The 15,663-nt window shown below is 42.1% G+C and overlaps 3 protein-coding genes and 1 long non-coding RNA gene across 4 annotated transcripts; 1 reads left to right on the top strand and 3 right to left on the bottom strand.

Moving 5' to 3' along the window:
• Positions 1–1,571: 1,571 nt before the first annotated feature.
• On the bottom strand, positions 1,572–6,384 carry LOC103506438 (elongation of very long chain fatty acids protein AAEL008004). The gene is made up of 6 exons (XM_026821480.1): positions 6,328–6,384; positions 5,645–5,731; positions 5,254–5,310; positions 3,415–3,520; positions 2,903–3,042; positions 1,572–1,969 (listed from the first exon to the last, which is right to left on the bottom strand). The coding sequence occupies exons 1-6, from the start codon at positions 6,382–6,384 to the stop codon at positions 1,703–1,705; spliced, it is 714 nt and encodes a 237-aa protein (XP_026677281.1). The 3' UTR covers positions 1,572–1,702.
• A 608-nt stretch (positions 6,385–6,992) lies between these two features.
• Positions 6,993–10,384, bottom strand: LOC103506437 (papilin-like). Its single transcript, XM_008470827.2, has 5 exons — positions 9,892–10,384; positions 8,908–9,066; positions 8,030–8,143; positions 7,500–7,753; positions 6,993–7,254 (listed from the first exon to the last, which is right to left on the bottom strand). Exons 1-4 carry the CDS (start codon positions 10,382–10,384, stop codon positions 7,512–7,514), a joined length of 1,008 nt encoding a protein of 335 aa, XP_008469049.1. The 3' UTR covers positions 6,993–7,254; positions 7,500–7,511.
• Positions 10,385–11,118: 734 nt separating this feature from the next.
• On the bottom strand, positions 11,119–12,278 carry LOC103506436 (kunitz-type serine protease inhibitor As-fr-19-like). Its single transcript, XM_026821479.1, has 3 exons — positions 12,181–12,278; positions 11,899–12,128; positions 11,119–11,189 (listed from the first exon to the last, which is right to left on the bottom strand). The coding sequence occupies exons 1-3, from the start codon at positions 12,276–12,278 to the stop codon at positions 11,119–11,121; spliced, it is 399 nt and encodes a 132-aa protein (XP_026677280.1).
• Positions 12,279–12,549: 271 nt separating this feature from the next.
• On the top strand, positions 12,550–14,115 carry LOC113466254. The gene is made up of 2 exons (XR_003390702.1): positions 12,550–12,640; positions 14,039–14,115. It is a non-coding gene; the product is annotated as an uncharacterized LOC113466254 (long non-coding RNA).
• Positions 14,116–15,663: the final 1,548 nt, after the last annotated feature.

Genomic DNA, 15,663 nt, shown 5'->3' with positions numbered 1-15,663 from the left:
CTTGTGTTACTGCTCTTTTGTTGTGATATTGTAGGCTTGTCTATTTCTTTATTTACTCTTTTGACTCCACTTGTTACTCTTTTGACTCCACTTTCCACGGTTCTTCTGTCAGTGATATTTTTCCTGAAGTTGTTGTAGTTTCTTGTGTTACTGCTCTTTTGACTCCACTTTCCACGGTTCTTCTGTCAGTGATATTTTTCCTGAAGTTGTAATTTCTTGTGTTATGGCTCTTTTGTTTTTAATTATTGGTCTGTTTCTTGCATTATTTACTCTTTTGACTCCACTTTCCACGGTTCTTCTGTCGGTGATATTTTTCCTGAAGTTGTTGTAGTTTCTTGTGTTACTGCTCTTTTGTTGTGATATTGTAAGTTTGTCTATTTCTTTATTTACTCTTTTGACTCCACTTTCCACCGTTTTGCTTCTGATGTCGTTGATACTGCTCCTGTAGTTGCTGCATTTTCTTGTGTTATTGCTCTTTTGTTTTTATGTTTTTAATTATTGGTCTGTTTCTTGCATTATTTACTCTTTTGACTCCACTTTCCACGGTTCTTCTGTCAGTGATATTTTTCCTGAAGTTGTTGTAGTTTCTTGTGTTACTGCTCTTTTGTTGTGATATTGTAGGCTTGTCTATTTCTTTATTTACTCTTTTGACTCCACTTTCCACGGTTCTTCCGACAGTGATATTTTTCCTGAAGTTGTTGTAGTTTCTTGTGTTACTGCTCTTTTGTTGGGATATTGTAGGCTTGTCTATTTCTTTATTTACTCTTTTGACTCCACTTTCCACGGTTCTTCTGTCAGTGATATTTTTCCTGAAGTTGTTGTAGTTTCTTGTGTTACTGCTCTTTTGTTGGGATATTGTAGGCTTGCCTATTTCTTTATTTACTCTTTTGTAGTGATGGGTCGTGGGTAAATACCCACTGGGTGGGTAAATAAAAATTGGGTATTTACCCGGGTATTTATCGACCCCCCGGGTGGGTAAATACCCGGGTATTTTTTTTTAAAAAAAGAAGAAAAATAAACAAAAAACATCGTCACTTGATTTTTTTTTTAAATTTCCCGGGCAAAATTCGACTGAGGAACTCAAAAGCCCAAAATTGAAAATACCCGGGTATTTACCCATCACTACTCTTTTGTAGTTTCTTGTGTTACTGCTCTTTGGTTGTGATATTGTAGGCTTGTCTATTCCTTTATTTACTCTTTTGACTCCACTTTCCACGGTTCTTCTGTCAGTGATATTTTTCCTGAAGTTGTTGTAGTTTCTTGTGGTACTGCTCTTTTGTTGTGATATTGTAGGCTTGTCTATTCCTTTATTTACTCTTTTGACTCCACTTGCCACGGTTCTTCTGTCAGTCTTGACTCCACTTTCCACGGTTCTTCTGTCGGTGATATTTTTCCTGAAGTTGTTGTAGTTTCTTGTGTTACTGCTCTTTTGTTGTGATAGTGTAGGCTTGTCTATTTCTCTATTTACTCTTTTGACTCCACTTGCCACGATTCTTCTGTCGGTGATATTTTTCCTGAAGTTGTTGTAGTTTCTTGTGTTACTGCTCTTTTGTTGTGATATTGTATAGGCTTGTCTATTTCTTTATTTACTCTTTTGACTCCACTTGCCACGGTTCTTCTGTCAGTGATATTTTTCCTGAAGTTGTTGTAGTTTCTTGTGTTACTGCTCTTTGGTTGTGATACTGTAGGCTTGACTATTTCTTTATTTACTCTTTTGACTCCACTGGCCACCGTTTTGTTTCTGTCGTTGATACTGCTCCTGTAGTTGCTGCAATTTCTTGTTAGTCTTGTTCGGGTATTTATTCGGATGGTCTGTGCCCAGGTAGGTTCTCTTGAAGAACTGATAGAAGAGATAGTACACCAGTACGAGGTTTGGTAAGAAGATGTAGGCGAGGGTTTGAGGGCCGTCCTTACAGTAGTAGGGGCTCACGAGGACGAACGACATGAGAATGAGTAGTGTGAACTGGGCCTGTGAACAGATAGTGGGATCGTGTGAAAGGCGTCTTGAAATTTCTTGAATAGTGTCGTATTATTATTATTTTTTTTTTCAAGAGGTTTGACAGAGGGAACTGTAACTGCTATGGTCTTATCGTCCCGAAATCGAAGAGAGAAGGAAGACAGGATAGGAAAAAGCCAGCCGTTCCGAGAACGAACATTATCCCATCAGGATAAAATCCGCCCCGGGCGGGAATCGAACCCGCGGCCTAGCGCTTACAAGGCAGACGCACTACCAACCAAGCTAACTAGGCTGGCTGAAGAGGTTTGACAGAGGGAACTGTAACTGCTATGGTCTTATCATCCCGAAATCGAAGAGAGAAGGAAGACAGGATAGGAGAAAGCCAGCCGTTCCGAGAACGAACATTATCCCATCAGGATAAAATCCGCCCCGGGCGGTAATCGAACCCGCGACCTAATTTTATCGCAATAAAATTTTAAAATTCTACATTACTGTACATTAAAACCGAAGTAGCCACCAGCGGCGATATAGCACGTTAAAACCACCAGTTCCCTATAGCCATAGATGACTGAAGTTAAGCAACGTTGCGCGTGGTTAGTATCCGGATGGGTGACCATTTGGACAATCGCGTGCTGCTGGATTTTCCCGGCCCCACTCAGGCTGGGTAAGGTTAAATGTGAGGAGGCGAGTAGCTTGTCACCGAATGGAAGGTAAAAGCTCCGTCAATCAACAATCAAGACCTTAGCACACTGAGCAGTTATTCAGTGACGTAGAAAAAAAAGTTCCGTAATGGAGCGGAGTTTTTCTACAGAGTGGAAAAGTGAAGGAACTCACCATGGTTTCTACAGAGTGTAAAAGTGAAGGAACTCACCATAATTTCTACAGAGTGCAAAAGTAAAGAAACTCACCATGGTTTCTACAGAGTGTAAAAGTGAAGGAGCTTACCATTTGAATGATAGTGATGTAAGGTTTGATGGGGGCGACCAGGGCTTGCCACTTGGGTCCGAAATTAGCAATGAGGTAGTAAGTGTACATGATGATATGAACTGAGCTATTGAGTAGAATAGGAAACAAAGCCAGACCTCCTGAAATAGAGAACGGAAATATGAGTGGTGTTCATATTAGGCGGTATTTTTTTCCCCGACATTTTTATTATTATTATTATTATTATTATTATTATTAGGTAATTACGGTAATTTCGTTCAGGAAAGCTACACTACTATCACGTCACGTGAGGTTACGTCCGTTGAGGGCAGTGTGGCTATTATGAACGGAATTACCTGCCATGTTATGGGAAAAATTTGAACTAGGTACATCTTTCTGCCCCCCCATGAGCTCACGTGACGTGATAGTAGTTTGTTTCTAGGTGTTTACCTTTATACGCGCTACATGTTTACCCCCCTTAAAGTGGACGGCATTATTTTAATTTTAACCGATGCCGGGGTTCGAACCCTCACCTGGATAGTATCGGGATCCCCACCAGCATATGAATAGCGTGGATACATGATGATACAGATGTAGTACTGACACCTGATTGTACTTCTTCCTTAGGATGAAAAATATCTGGGGGGAAAAATAAAGAAATAGGTTGATAATTTTTTTTGAAGAGGTTTTGACAGAGGGAACTGTAACTGCTATGGTCTTATCGTCCCGAAATCGAAGAGAGAAGGAAGACAGGCTAGGAGAAAGCCAGCCGTTCCGAGAACGAACATTATCCCATCAGGATAAAATCCGCCCCGGGTGGGAATCGAACCCGCGGCCTAGCGCAAGGCAGACGCATTACCAACTATAGGTTGATAAAATATTAATCCTGAGATTTTTTTTCCTTCATTTTTAAAGAAGTTGGGTACAGGGAACCGTAACTAGGAAGGTATGGTCGTTCCGAAAGCGCGGAGAGAAGGAGGAAAGGGTCGGCGAAAGACAGCCGTTCCGATTTCGAACCTCATGTTCGACAGATATTGTTTTGCCCTGGGCGGGAATAGAACCCGCGTTCTAGCGCTTACAGGCGCGCTACCCTCTAAGCTAATTAGGCTGGTGACTGTGGCTAACTGCTATAATAAATAATATTAGCGCAAAGAAAAAGAAAAATCTCAAAAAGAGTCTTCATTATTAATAAATTTATTATTATTAATTAATTAATTAATTAATTAATTATTAATTAATTAATTAATTAATTTTATTAATTAAGATAAAATCCGCCCCGGGCGGGAATCGAACCCGCGGCCTAGCGCTTACAAGGCAGACACACTACCAACTAAGCTAACTAGGCTGGGATGTGATACGAATTGCACTACAGAAAGGTTGTCATTCAATTGAATCAGTTCTGGAGTTACTTGGGTCCCAACATATCCTCGGGCACAACCCACTTGTTGAATTCTTCTTCAGTAAGATAACCTAGCTTGAGTGCTGCTACTTTCAATGTAGTCCCTTCTTTATGTGCAGTCTTGGCTATTTTAGCTGCTTTATCATAACCAATATGTGGATTGAGTGCAGTAACCAACATGAGAGACTCATGAAGCAGTCGATGAATGTTTTCTTCATTGGCAACAATGCCACTCACACATTTATCAGTGAATGCTGTGGCACTATCCGCAATGAGCCGAATGGATCGAAGGACGTTGCTAACAATAAGAGGTTTGAATACATTTAGCTCAAAGTGACCATTACTTCCACCTATAGTAACAGCCACATGGTTGCCCATTACCTGAGCAGCTACCATGGTTAAAGCTTCACACTGGGTCGGATTTACTTTGCCTGGCATGATGGAAGATCCTGGTTCATTCTCGGGAAGGGATAACTCACCCAGACCACAGCGTGGTCCTGATGCTAAGAATCGAATATCATTGGCAATCTTCATGAGACTGACAGCCACTGTATTGAGAGCGCCAGATACTTCTACCAAAGCATCGTGAGCCGCTAAAGCTTCAAATTTGTTGGGTGCTGATTTGAATGGTAATCCTGTCAACTCAGCTATCTTGGCCGCGCATTTCTCAGCAAAACCAATACGTGTGTTCAAACCTGAAATATAATGAAAAGATTGTTAGCTTGGAGAGTAGGGCGTCTTGTAAGTGCCAGGTCGCGAGTTCGATTTCCGCTTAGTGTGAATTTTATCCTCGGAACGGCTGGCTTTGTCCTACCTGTCTTCCTTTTCTCTTCAAATCCGCCCCGGGCGGGAATCGAACCCGCGGCCTAGCGCTTACAAGGCAGACGCACTACCAACTAAGCTAACTAGGCTGGCTCGTTAGAAATGAATAGCTCATCCCTAAAGGGGATTTAGCTAAAAAGCGAGAACTTACCGTTTCTAAAAGCTCAGAAAGTTTGACTAGATATGTGAAGTAAAAGATGGACACGATCTGAAATTAGAAAGAAAAGTTATACCTACATATTAAGTAAATTTTAAAAATATATTAAATTTTGAAACGTTATTGAAGTTTCAGATGAATCCTTATGTTAATTTTTCCAAGAGGTTTGATAGAGAACCTCTAAATTTGTTTTGGTTTTGTCGTCCCGAAATCGAAAAGGGAAAAGAGTAAGAGACAGACTAGGAGGAAACAAATCGAAGAGACGAAGACAGGATAGGAGAAAGCCAGCCGTTCAAAGAACGAACCTTCATCTGGTTGGGATAAAGTTCGCCCCGAGCGGGAATCGAACCCGTGACCTAAGCGCTTACAAGGCAGGTAGACTTACATTGAGTGCTTGTCTATCGTTGGGATCAAGATTGACAGGATAGCAAGTTGTGAACGCTTGTCTGAGACTCCATTTGTTTACAACACTCTGAAATCAAATGGAAAAATAGAAAATTTAATTGGAAAATAAAGAAAAAATACATAAATAAAATCCGCCCCGGGCGGGAATCGAACCCGCGGCCTAGCGCTTACAAGGCAGACGCACTACCAACTAAGCTAACTAGGCTGACACCATGATTCTTCCCAGAAGCATTGTTTATCGTTAAGCTGTGTCCACACATAGTCGACCCCATCGACTGAAACCGTGCACATTGTTGACAAGTTAGATTCACTTCGTCGATCGATCGATGGTCGATCGACGCGGTCAACTATGTGTTTTACTAGGGTTTTACTTGTGTACTACTGCAACAACTAGGATAAGAAATTCTTTGTAAAAAAATTGATACCAAATAAAACATACCTATACCTATACCTACCTATACCTATAACTATGTGTGGACACAGCTTTATGCTATCGGATAGTTCAATATAGTTCAATATGTTTATCAATTTGACAAAAAATTGTAAAACACAAGTCTTGATAATATCTTAAAACTACATAGGAAAGTGATAGGTAAAAGTAAGAAGAAAACAGACAAAACTTAACTACAACTACAACATAGGGCTGCTCCGGCGCAGCGATACCGGACACGTAAGTGCCGCAACATCAGACGGGCGGATGCCCACCGCGTCCATACTCATGGACACGCAGAACACCCGATCTTCCAATCTTCCTCGTATTTTCCCGTGTTCAGATGGAATCGGAGTTTTTCGCCCGCCTCTCAATCAACCCTAGCTAAGGTCGCTAGGGTGATAGCTTTGGGGTGACTATATTGGATACAAAAAATCACGAGAGGAACTCAACCTTTGTTGGTTTTTTTAGCAAAGGGAAATTTCAGGCTGGTATCCTCCCTCCCATAAAAAAAAAAGAAAGAAAAAAGAAGGAGACGCAAAGTTAGTAAGTTAGTGTTTTACTACATGTACATAGCAAAAGTTACAAGCGGTTGTTTGGTTAGACAGAAATAGAATCTCAAGTTCACCCGAAAACTCTGGTTAAGAGAACAACTTCAAATCTTTACATAAAAGGCAATAGCCCTCAATGATCGTCCTTTGAAAGAAATCCCCACCTTTTACAAACTCAAGGTTCCAAGTGCTCATCTAAGAACGTTGAATTCTGAAAGCGTATGAGCTAACAATAGACCCATTCTTTCGCGTCCTCCTGTTTACCAAGCGAACCTTAGGGCTCCATTACTACCGTCAAAGTCTTAATTAAATGAACGCGTCCTCCTGTTTACCAAGCGAGCCTTAGGGCTCCATTACTGCCGTCAAAGTCTTAATTAAATGAAAATAAAATTCCATGACTCGGTTGAGATTGAACCTGCGTCCTCCTGTTTACCAAGCGAGCGCCTTGGCCTCTACGCCACCGAGGCAGTAATCTGACTAGTCCTCGTGAATCAGTCGCTTGACTCCCCCTCCCTGAACGCTTAACTCCATACACAAAAAGGCCACTCGGAGGCTTGGCTGTAGGAAGCCACGGCCCCAAGGGATGAGTTAAGCTTACACGGGGTCTACCCCTCGCGGATTAAATGAAAATAAAATTCCATGACTCGGCTGAGATTGAACCTGCGTCCTCCTGTTTACCAAGCGAGCGCCTTGGCCTCTACGCCACTAAGGCAGTAATCTGACTAGTCCTCGTGAATCAGTCGCTTGACTCCCCCTCCCTGAACGCTTAACTCCACACACAAAAGGCCCACTCGGAGGCTTGGCTGTAGGAAGCCACTGCCCCAAGGGATGAGTTAAGCTTACACGGGGTCTACCCCTCGCGCCGCTCACAAATCAAACAATCGACTGACTAGACTTCGCCTGGACCGCCTCTTCTTATCGGCAGCGGCGGCCTCTGCTTCCACGGCCCGCTTGATATGTGGCCCGTAGGATGGCAGCTGTCCGGCCCGAGTACAGGACTCACAGCAGAACTGAGAATAGTAGTGATGCTGGCAGTAGCGGCCTTCGACGATCAGCTTGCAGTTGGCGAACAGGGGGAGGTCCCGGCACGACGGGTGAATGAAGATACCTGGGGATGATGAAAGGAGACAATGAGTATTCAATTCATATGGTGTTTTAGCTGGCAGTTTTTTTCATTTATTTTTCCATTTTTTTTTAAGTTCCTAGAAGAAGAAGGTTTATGGAGGAATTTTAATCTTCTTCGTTTTTAAATTTTAACCTTTAAGTGTATTAAGCATTCGCTTGTCACAAATGTCCCCGCTTAATATACTACGCTAAATTTTATGACCTGACTTGGACTCCACCACCAGATTCAAAGTCAATTACCAATTAATAGTCCACTTACCTTCCACTCGGATAGTGACGGCATTTTCATCGGAAGTGTAGGAATTGGACGCCACACATCTGTATTCTCCAGAGTCTGTCGCATTAGCCTGGTTGATGTGTAGACGGTTGCTCTCTGGAAATTTTAATGCAATTTCTTTGTGTTATTATATCACAACTTTGGTGCTCACTGCAGCATTGTAGGATTTTCCCAATATCACAATAATCCTAACGTCCAATGTTTACCTAACCATGCTGGCACCGGTCGCTATGCGCATTTACATGTCATAGCTACTCATTTTCCTCACGAGGCTGAGTGGGCCCCGCCACAGCCAGTCATGGAATCAATCATTTGCATGATACAAATTTCTTGATTCCGCCGGGAATCGAACCCGGGTCTCCCGCGTGCAAGGCGAGCGCAGTGACCACTACGCCATGGGAGCTGACTGCTCTCTGGAAATGAAAATGTGTGATATCTCACTTTTAGAACAAGGTAAACTGATAATAGACTAGGCTGGCGACGTCTTTTTAAGGTGAAAAGCCTGGAGCTAAGTAACAGCTATTGGAAACCAGTCAAGAAAAACGGCCAGCCTTAGCCGTCGCGTCGTCTGCCTTGTAAGCGCTAGGTCGCGGGTTCGACTTCCGCCCAGGTGGATTTTATCTTAAACAGATAAGGTTCTTTCTCTGAACAGCTGGCTTCCTCCTATCCTGTGAGTTCTCGCTTCGATTTCGGGACCGTAAGAGCTTAGCCGTTACAGTTCCCTCTAACAAACCTCTTTTTTTTTAATATCAATAATTTTAAAATTAACCTAAAATATAACCGAAAAAAAAACAACTTTATTTGAGGATAGTTTTTCGTTTTGTAAACGACCAATTAAAGACGTCAACTATTCTACTAACCAGTGATTCGATAATGAACGCCGTCATTCTCGATGACTTGGCCGTCCTTGTACCAAAACACCTGAGGGATAGGATAGCCGTCTACATCACACGGAATGGAAATGTCCGATCCAACTCCAAACACTTGGGTCTCCAGGGTGATGTTCACTTTCACTGGAACTGAAGGGGAAGATACATTGTCAGGTCAATGGCTACAAAAAGTTCCCCAGACATTTTTTTCGAAATCCCCAGAATAACCGAGATATCCGCCATTTTGTGTTTCTTTCAGGTACCCCGATCTTGCTCCAAACAGGCAAACATTTGACCATGGTACACAATGTGTTAAAGCTAGAAGAAAAATAATTATATGTGTAGAAAGGTGGGATCTGACTTTCGTCCCGATTGTGAAATCCGAGTTGCGTCCTTGAGCTACCTGAGCTAGAACTTTGTAGGTACTTCATATACTTATCCTAAATTAAAGGTATACAGGGTGTCCCAGAATTTATGCTTCAATTGTTTTTCTCGAAGCCTGTTTGAAATTTCGAAAAACAAAAAAACCCGTAACTTTTTGATTTTTAATGCGGATATTTTGGCAATATCGCGATTAGCGAAAAATTTCGCGAAGTCCGCGAAATGGGTTAAAATCTTAAATGAGAACCCCCTGTTTGTGATACGTCATATCAAAGGTCTTAAGGAACGTAGTACTCTGGTACAAGTTTGAGCTCGATCCGACAAGCAGGGCTGGAGTTATGGCCTATTCAAAATTTCATTTTTCCATGTTCTCCCGCCAATAGGGGAAGCACCAAAATCCCATTCTTTACACATGACCTTGTTGCTTAGCATGCACATAAATAAATGACCCATTCTCGAGTAATTTTCGTAGAAATGTGATCGTAAAAATGTGCCAGGCCCGTAAAATATAGAGCTTGCAAATACTGGTGATCGCTTACAAAGGACGATTACCCTGCTGTAGAGAATAATCTCATTGCTTGTATATCACCATACCTGCGTATACATGAGGTGACGTGGCCTCTGTCGTTGTCGTAGTGGTTTGGGTGACTACGGGACTCGCACTCTCCGATGGGAATGCGGACGACAAGATGGTTCCATAGTCAATAGCGTTCGGGTCAGCCACCTTCTCCGAGGGTAACGCCTGTAGCGTGACAGTCCATGAGACAGCGCGCCCTAGTCCATTATACGCCTGACATGTGTACGCGCCCAGGCGCTCCGGTTCAACACGCTTGATGGTAAGCATGTTCTTGTTCAGCTCGTAGTTCTCGGAACGGACTTGGATCATTTCGTTCTGACGCCACCAGGTGATAATGGGTTGCGGATAGCCAATGGCGTAGCACGGTACGATGGTCGGATACCCGAGACGAACGATAACGGATGTCGGGTCTTCGCCGATAACGGCAGCGGGCCGCTGACCGACTGGGTCTAGACGGAGGGTTAGTGGAGAGAGCGTGCGGGTTAGTGGATGAGGTCTTATGTTTAGCATCCATTTTATGAACAAAATACTCTCAAGTAGCACTGAAGAAATGCAAACTTTTGAAGAGGTTTGACAGAGACAGAGGGAAAATAGTAACGCTTGTGATACTCAGAACACATGCCGCCATCCCCTGGGAGTCGGCAGATCACTGGAAGAACGAAACAAGTGAAATAGTAATAAGGGGGGTAGAATAAGATTAATAGAATCATAAGTGGATTAGAATATGAGTACCTTATTTTGTGTCCATTTTAGGGTGGACAAACGACGGAAAGACATCCTTCCTTCTCTCTAGGGCTTAATGGGGATTTTGTCAGAGCCATCTCAGGGTCTCCTGAGATGGCTTTGGAAGGAGGGAAACAGTAAGATGATCTTTTAGTTCTAATCATTGCTTTTGTTTTAAAAGGACCTTACAAGTTATAAAATAACGTTAAACCTTTATTATTCTTCTGCATACGCGGTCTACAGTTTTTGAAGATTGGCAATCATAGGTAAAGTATAGTGCTATACATATTATTTAGACTGTCGTATTAGGACATGTGCCTAGTCCTTTACCTCTTTAGTTTAATAGTGCACCACTTTGTTTATTTAACCCTTTCACCCCTAAAGGGACAATAAGTCCCACAGAAACATTATTTTTAAAATGGGATATATCATCCCAGATCAGATAGATAGATTCTATCGGAAAAATTCCGTTCTCAGTGTTTTTCAAATGTTTCTTTTGTAATCTAAGACGTCGGTAAAATTCAATTGGCTGAATAGTAACGCTTGTGATACTCAGAACACATGCCGCCATCCCCTGGGAGTCGGCAGATCACTGGAAGAACGAAACAAGTGAAATAGTATTATGGGGGGTAGAATAAGACCCAGGAGACCCTGAGATGGCTTTGGAGTTAGGGAGGTAGTAAGATGATCCTTTCGTTCTTATCATTGCCTAATATTACTTTTGTTTTATAAGTCTTCTTTGTCATACGCGGTCTACATATAGTTTTTGAAGGTTGGCGATAGATAGATTCTATCGAAAAAATTCCGTTCCAAAATGTTGTAATCTAAGACGTCGGTAAAATTTAACTGGCTAACTTGTCTGGTTTTGTCTCCAGATCGATTTTTGTACAATAGTCCTAGGATAACATGAAACTTTATAGAGGCCTTATTTGTAGCCCAAATAATAATGCCTGATCAGAAAAATTGAAAGATTCTTCCCAAAATAAGTCGGGGTGAAAGGGTTAAATCGTATTGTTTTATAAGTCTTCTTTGTCATACGCGGTCTACATATAGTTTTTGAAGGTTGGCGATAGATAGATTCTATCGAAAAAATTCCGTTCTAAAATGTTGTAATCTTAAGACGTCGGTAAAATAAAATTGGCTAACTTGTCTGGTTTTGTCTCCAGATCGATTTTTGTACAATAGTCCTAGGATAACATGAAACTTTGTAGAGGCCTTATTCATAGCCCAAATAATAATGCCTGATCAGAAAAATTGAAAGATTCTTCCCAAAATAAGTCGTAGTGCAATATGGTACCTACCTGATCTGGCCTCAGTTGAGTTAGATCCCACGGGAAGTATCTCCTCTTGTTTGAAACAGAAGCTCTCGCACTCCTCAATGGTAGAGAACCGGTTGGCAGATCCTGGGCAGCCTCCGTAGCGGAATTCCTGGCAGGAGCTCGTGTCCGGATCAAAATAGAACTTGGAGAAGTTGCCCCTACATGGGCCAGGGTCCACGGGGACTCTGCAAGCATCTGAAAATAAGAGGATACTTACTTTACGTGTCCAGGGTCAGCAACTATCAAATGGAATCCTGCCAGTACTGTGCAACTTGCACCAAGGTCTGCTCTGCGTTGATCAGGTCTTGGTGCGTGCATGTCATCCACCAATAACAGGATGTATGTCTTTCATTTGGTACCATCCGTAATATTACATACATATATATATATATATTTTTTTTAATTGTAAAAATATTGTACCAAATACATAATAGGACCTTGTTTAGACTGTGGGAGTAAAGGGACTTTTCAGAATAACTCTGGCAGTATAAGACAACATGTCTCAAAAGGGAGGCCTTTCGATAATCTTCCAGGTCGTTGCGTTGGAGGAAGATTACTGACCTATACGCTAGGCCACTTTAACGACAATTCTACGTAGTTCACTGCCTTGTCTACAAATTAATCCACTAGGGTTGTGATGTAGACGGCTATCCTATCCCTCAGGTGTTTTGGTACAAGGACGGCCAAGTCATCGAGAATGACGGCGTTCATTATCGAATCACAGGTCAGTAGAATAGTTGACGTCTCTAATTGGGCGTTTACAAAACAAAAAACCATCCTCAAATAAAGAATAGAATAGAGAATAGAATATACCTTGTTCATCCTGCCAGAATGAGACTGAAAAGTCCCTTTACTCCCGCAGTCTAAACAAGGTCTTATATATTTCATAGGTATAGTTTTTTTTTTCGGTTATATTTTAGGTTAATTTTAAAATTATTGATATTAAAAAAAAGGGGTTCGTTAGAACTGTAACGGCTAAGCTCTTACGGTCCCGAAATCGAAGCGAGAACTGACAGGATAGGAGGAAGCCAGCTGTTCAGAGAAAGAACCTTATCTGTTTAAGATAAAATCCACCTGGGCGGAAGTCGAACCCGCGACCTAGCGCTTACAAGGCAGACGACGCGACGGCTAAGGCTGGCCGTTTTTCTTGACTGGTTTCCAATAGCTGTTACTTAGCTCCAGGCTTTTCACCTTAAAAAGACGTCGCCAGCCTAGTCTATTATCAGTTTACCTTGTTCTAAAAGTGAGATATCACACATTTTCATTTCCAGAGAGCAGTCAGCTCCCATGGCGTAGTGGTCACTGCGCTCGCCTTGCACGCGGGAGACCCGGGTTCGATTCCCGGCGGAATCAAGAAATTTGTATCATGCAAATGATTGATTCCATGACTGGCTGTGGCGGGGCCCACTCAGCCTCGTGAGGAAAATGAGTAGCTATGACATATAAATGCGCATAGCGACCGGTGCCAGCATGGCGGGGCCCACTCAGCCTCGTGAGGAAAATGAGTAGCTATGACATGTAAATGCGCATAGCGACCGGTGCCAGCATGGTATTATTATTATTATTATTATTATTATTAGATTAATCCTAAAATTATTGATATTAAAAAAAGAGGTTTGTTAGAGGGAACTGTAACGGCTAAGGTCTTACGGTCCCAAAATCGAAGTGAGAACTCACAGGATAGGAGAAAGCCAGCTGTTCAGAGAAAGAACCTTATCTGTTTAAGATAAAATCCACCTGGGCGGAAGTCGAACCCGGGACCTAGCGCTTACAAGGCAGACGACGCGACGGCTAGGCTGGCCGTTTTTCTTGACTGGTTTCCAATAGCCTGTTACTCAGCTCCAGGCTTTTCACCTTAAATAGAAGACGTCGCCAGCCTAGTCATATTATAAGCATACAGTATTATAAGTTTATTAAGCACAAGGTGGTTCTTTTAGAATTTAGAACATCTCACTCACAAGGTGGTTCTTTTAGAACATCTCACTCACAAGGTGGTTCTTTTAGAACATCTCACTCACACATTTTCTTAGGATTATTGTGATATTGGGAAAATCCTACAATGCTGCAGTGAGCACCAAAGTTGTGATATAATAACACAAAGAAATTGCATTAAAATTTCCAGAGAGCAACCGTCTACACATCAACCAGGCTAATGCGACAGACTCTGGAGAATACAGATGTGTGGCGTCCAATTCCTACACTTCCGATGAAAATGCCGTCACTATCCGAGTGGAAGGTAAGTGGACTATTAATTGGTGATTGACTTTGAATCTGGAGGTTGGTGGTTGGAGTCCAAGTCAGGTCATAAAATTTAGTGTAGTATATTAAGCGGGGACATTTGTGCTTAATATATGCTTAACACACTTAAAGGTTAAAATTAAAAAAAAAAACCTTCTTCTTCCTTCAGACCGTCTGAGAGACTAGAAGTCGGAAGCTTTTGGCTCCACACACGGTCTGACTTAGGTCGGTATGTTAAACAGTTGAACCTTGAGTGGGCGGTATTAACAACATTTTTGGTTGGGTGATTGTTGGCTTTACGATACAGGTATCGTTTTTTATATCGTAAGGCCAACAATTACCCAATCGATGTTGTTAGGGAGGTACCTTTTTACTTTTTACTATTATCATTACTTCACCATCGCCATTAGGTATAAGCAATAAGCATACCTACGTATGTAGGTGTTTTTCCCCTAAAGAATTTAACGGTAGACGAATTCGATATTTTGTAAATAAATAATACAACACTGTTTTGTAAAATAGAACCAATGTGTGTGATTATTTCATTCAGACCGGCCACTTACAGATTGTGTGACAGACTGCCGAAATATGTGTGGAAAAAGCTTCGTATTATACTTACTTCAGACCGACCCATGTGCAGCAGCACGAGCTGAATGTAGTGCTGTGTTCAATTGTAACTATGGTGTGGAGAGATGGATCAATCAGCTCAACTGTGAAAGGTAAGTCAGCATGTAGTCTTACCCATGTGCAGCAGCACGAGCTGAATGTAGTGCTGTGTTCAATTGTAACTATGGTGTGGAGAGATGGATCAATCAGCTCAACTGTGAGAGGTAAGTCAGCATGTGGTGCCGTGTTCAATTGTAACTATGGTGTGGAGAGATGGATCAATCAGCTCAACTGTGAGAGGTAAGTCAGCATTTAGTGCTGTGTTCAATTGTAACTATGGTGTGGAGAGATGGATCAATCAGCTCAACTGTGAGATCGTCCCGAAATCGAAGAGAGGAGGGCAGGATAGGAGAAAGCTAGCCGTTCCAAGAACGAACCTCATCTGTTGAGGATATAGTTCCTCAAGGGCGAGAATTACACCTTGGTTAGACCGCGGAGTTAAAGGGACTTTTAAGTCCTATCCCAGCGGGATAAACAACGGTGTATGTAGGTATATTCTATTCTCTTCTAACCTTTTGTGGAGGTTTCATAGAAGGAACTGTTAACAACGGGGGTCTTATCGTCTCGAAATCGAAGAGAGGAGGACAGGATAGGAGAAAGCCAGCCCTTCCGAGAACGAACCTCATCTGTTTAGGATATAGTTCCTCAAGGGCGCGACCTAGCCCTTACAAGGCAGGCGGGCTACCCTCCGAGCTATAACTAGCCTGTTTCTATTTTTACTCAATCTAATTTTTGGCCCATTTTTACGATCACATTTCTACGAAAATTACTCGAGAATGGGTCATTTATTTATGTGCATGCTAAGCAACAAGGTCATGTGTGAAGAATGGGTCTATTGTTAGC

The sequence above is a fragment of the Diaphorina citri genome, unplaced genomic scaffold, assembly GCF_000475195.1.
Source record: "Diaphorina citri unplaced genomic scaffold, Diaci psyllid genome assembly version 1.1 scaffold235, whole genome shotgun sequence".
Lineage (NCBI taxonomy): Eukaryota > Metazoa > Arthropoda > Insecta > Hemiptera > Psyllidae > Diaphorina > Diaphorina citri.
Note: the sequence above shows the minus strand (reverse complement) of the source record. Positions and strands in the feature narration are given on the sequence as shown.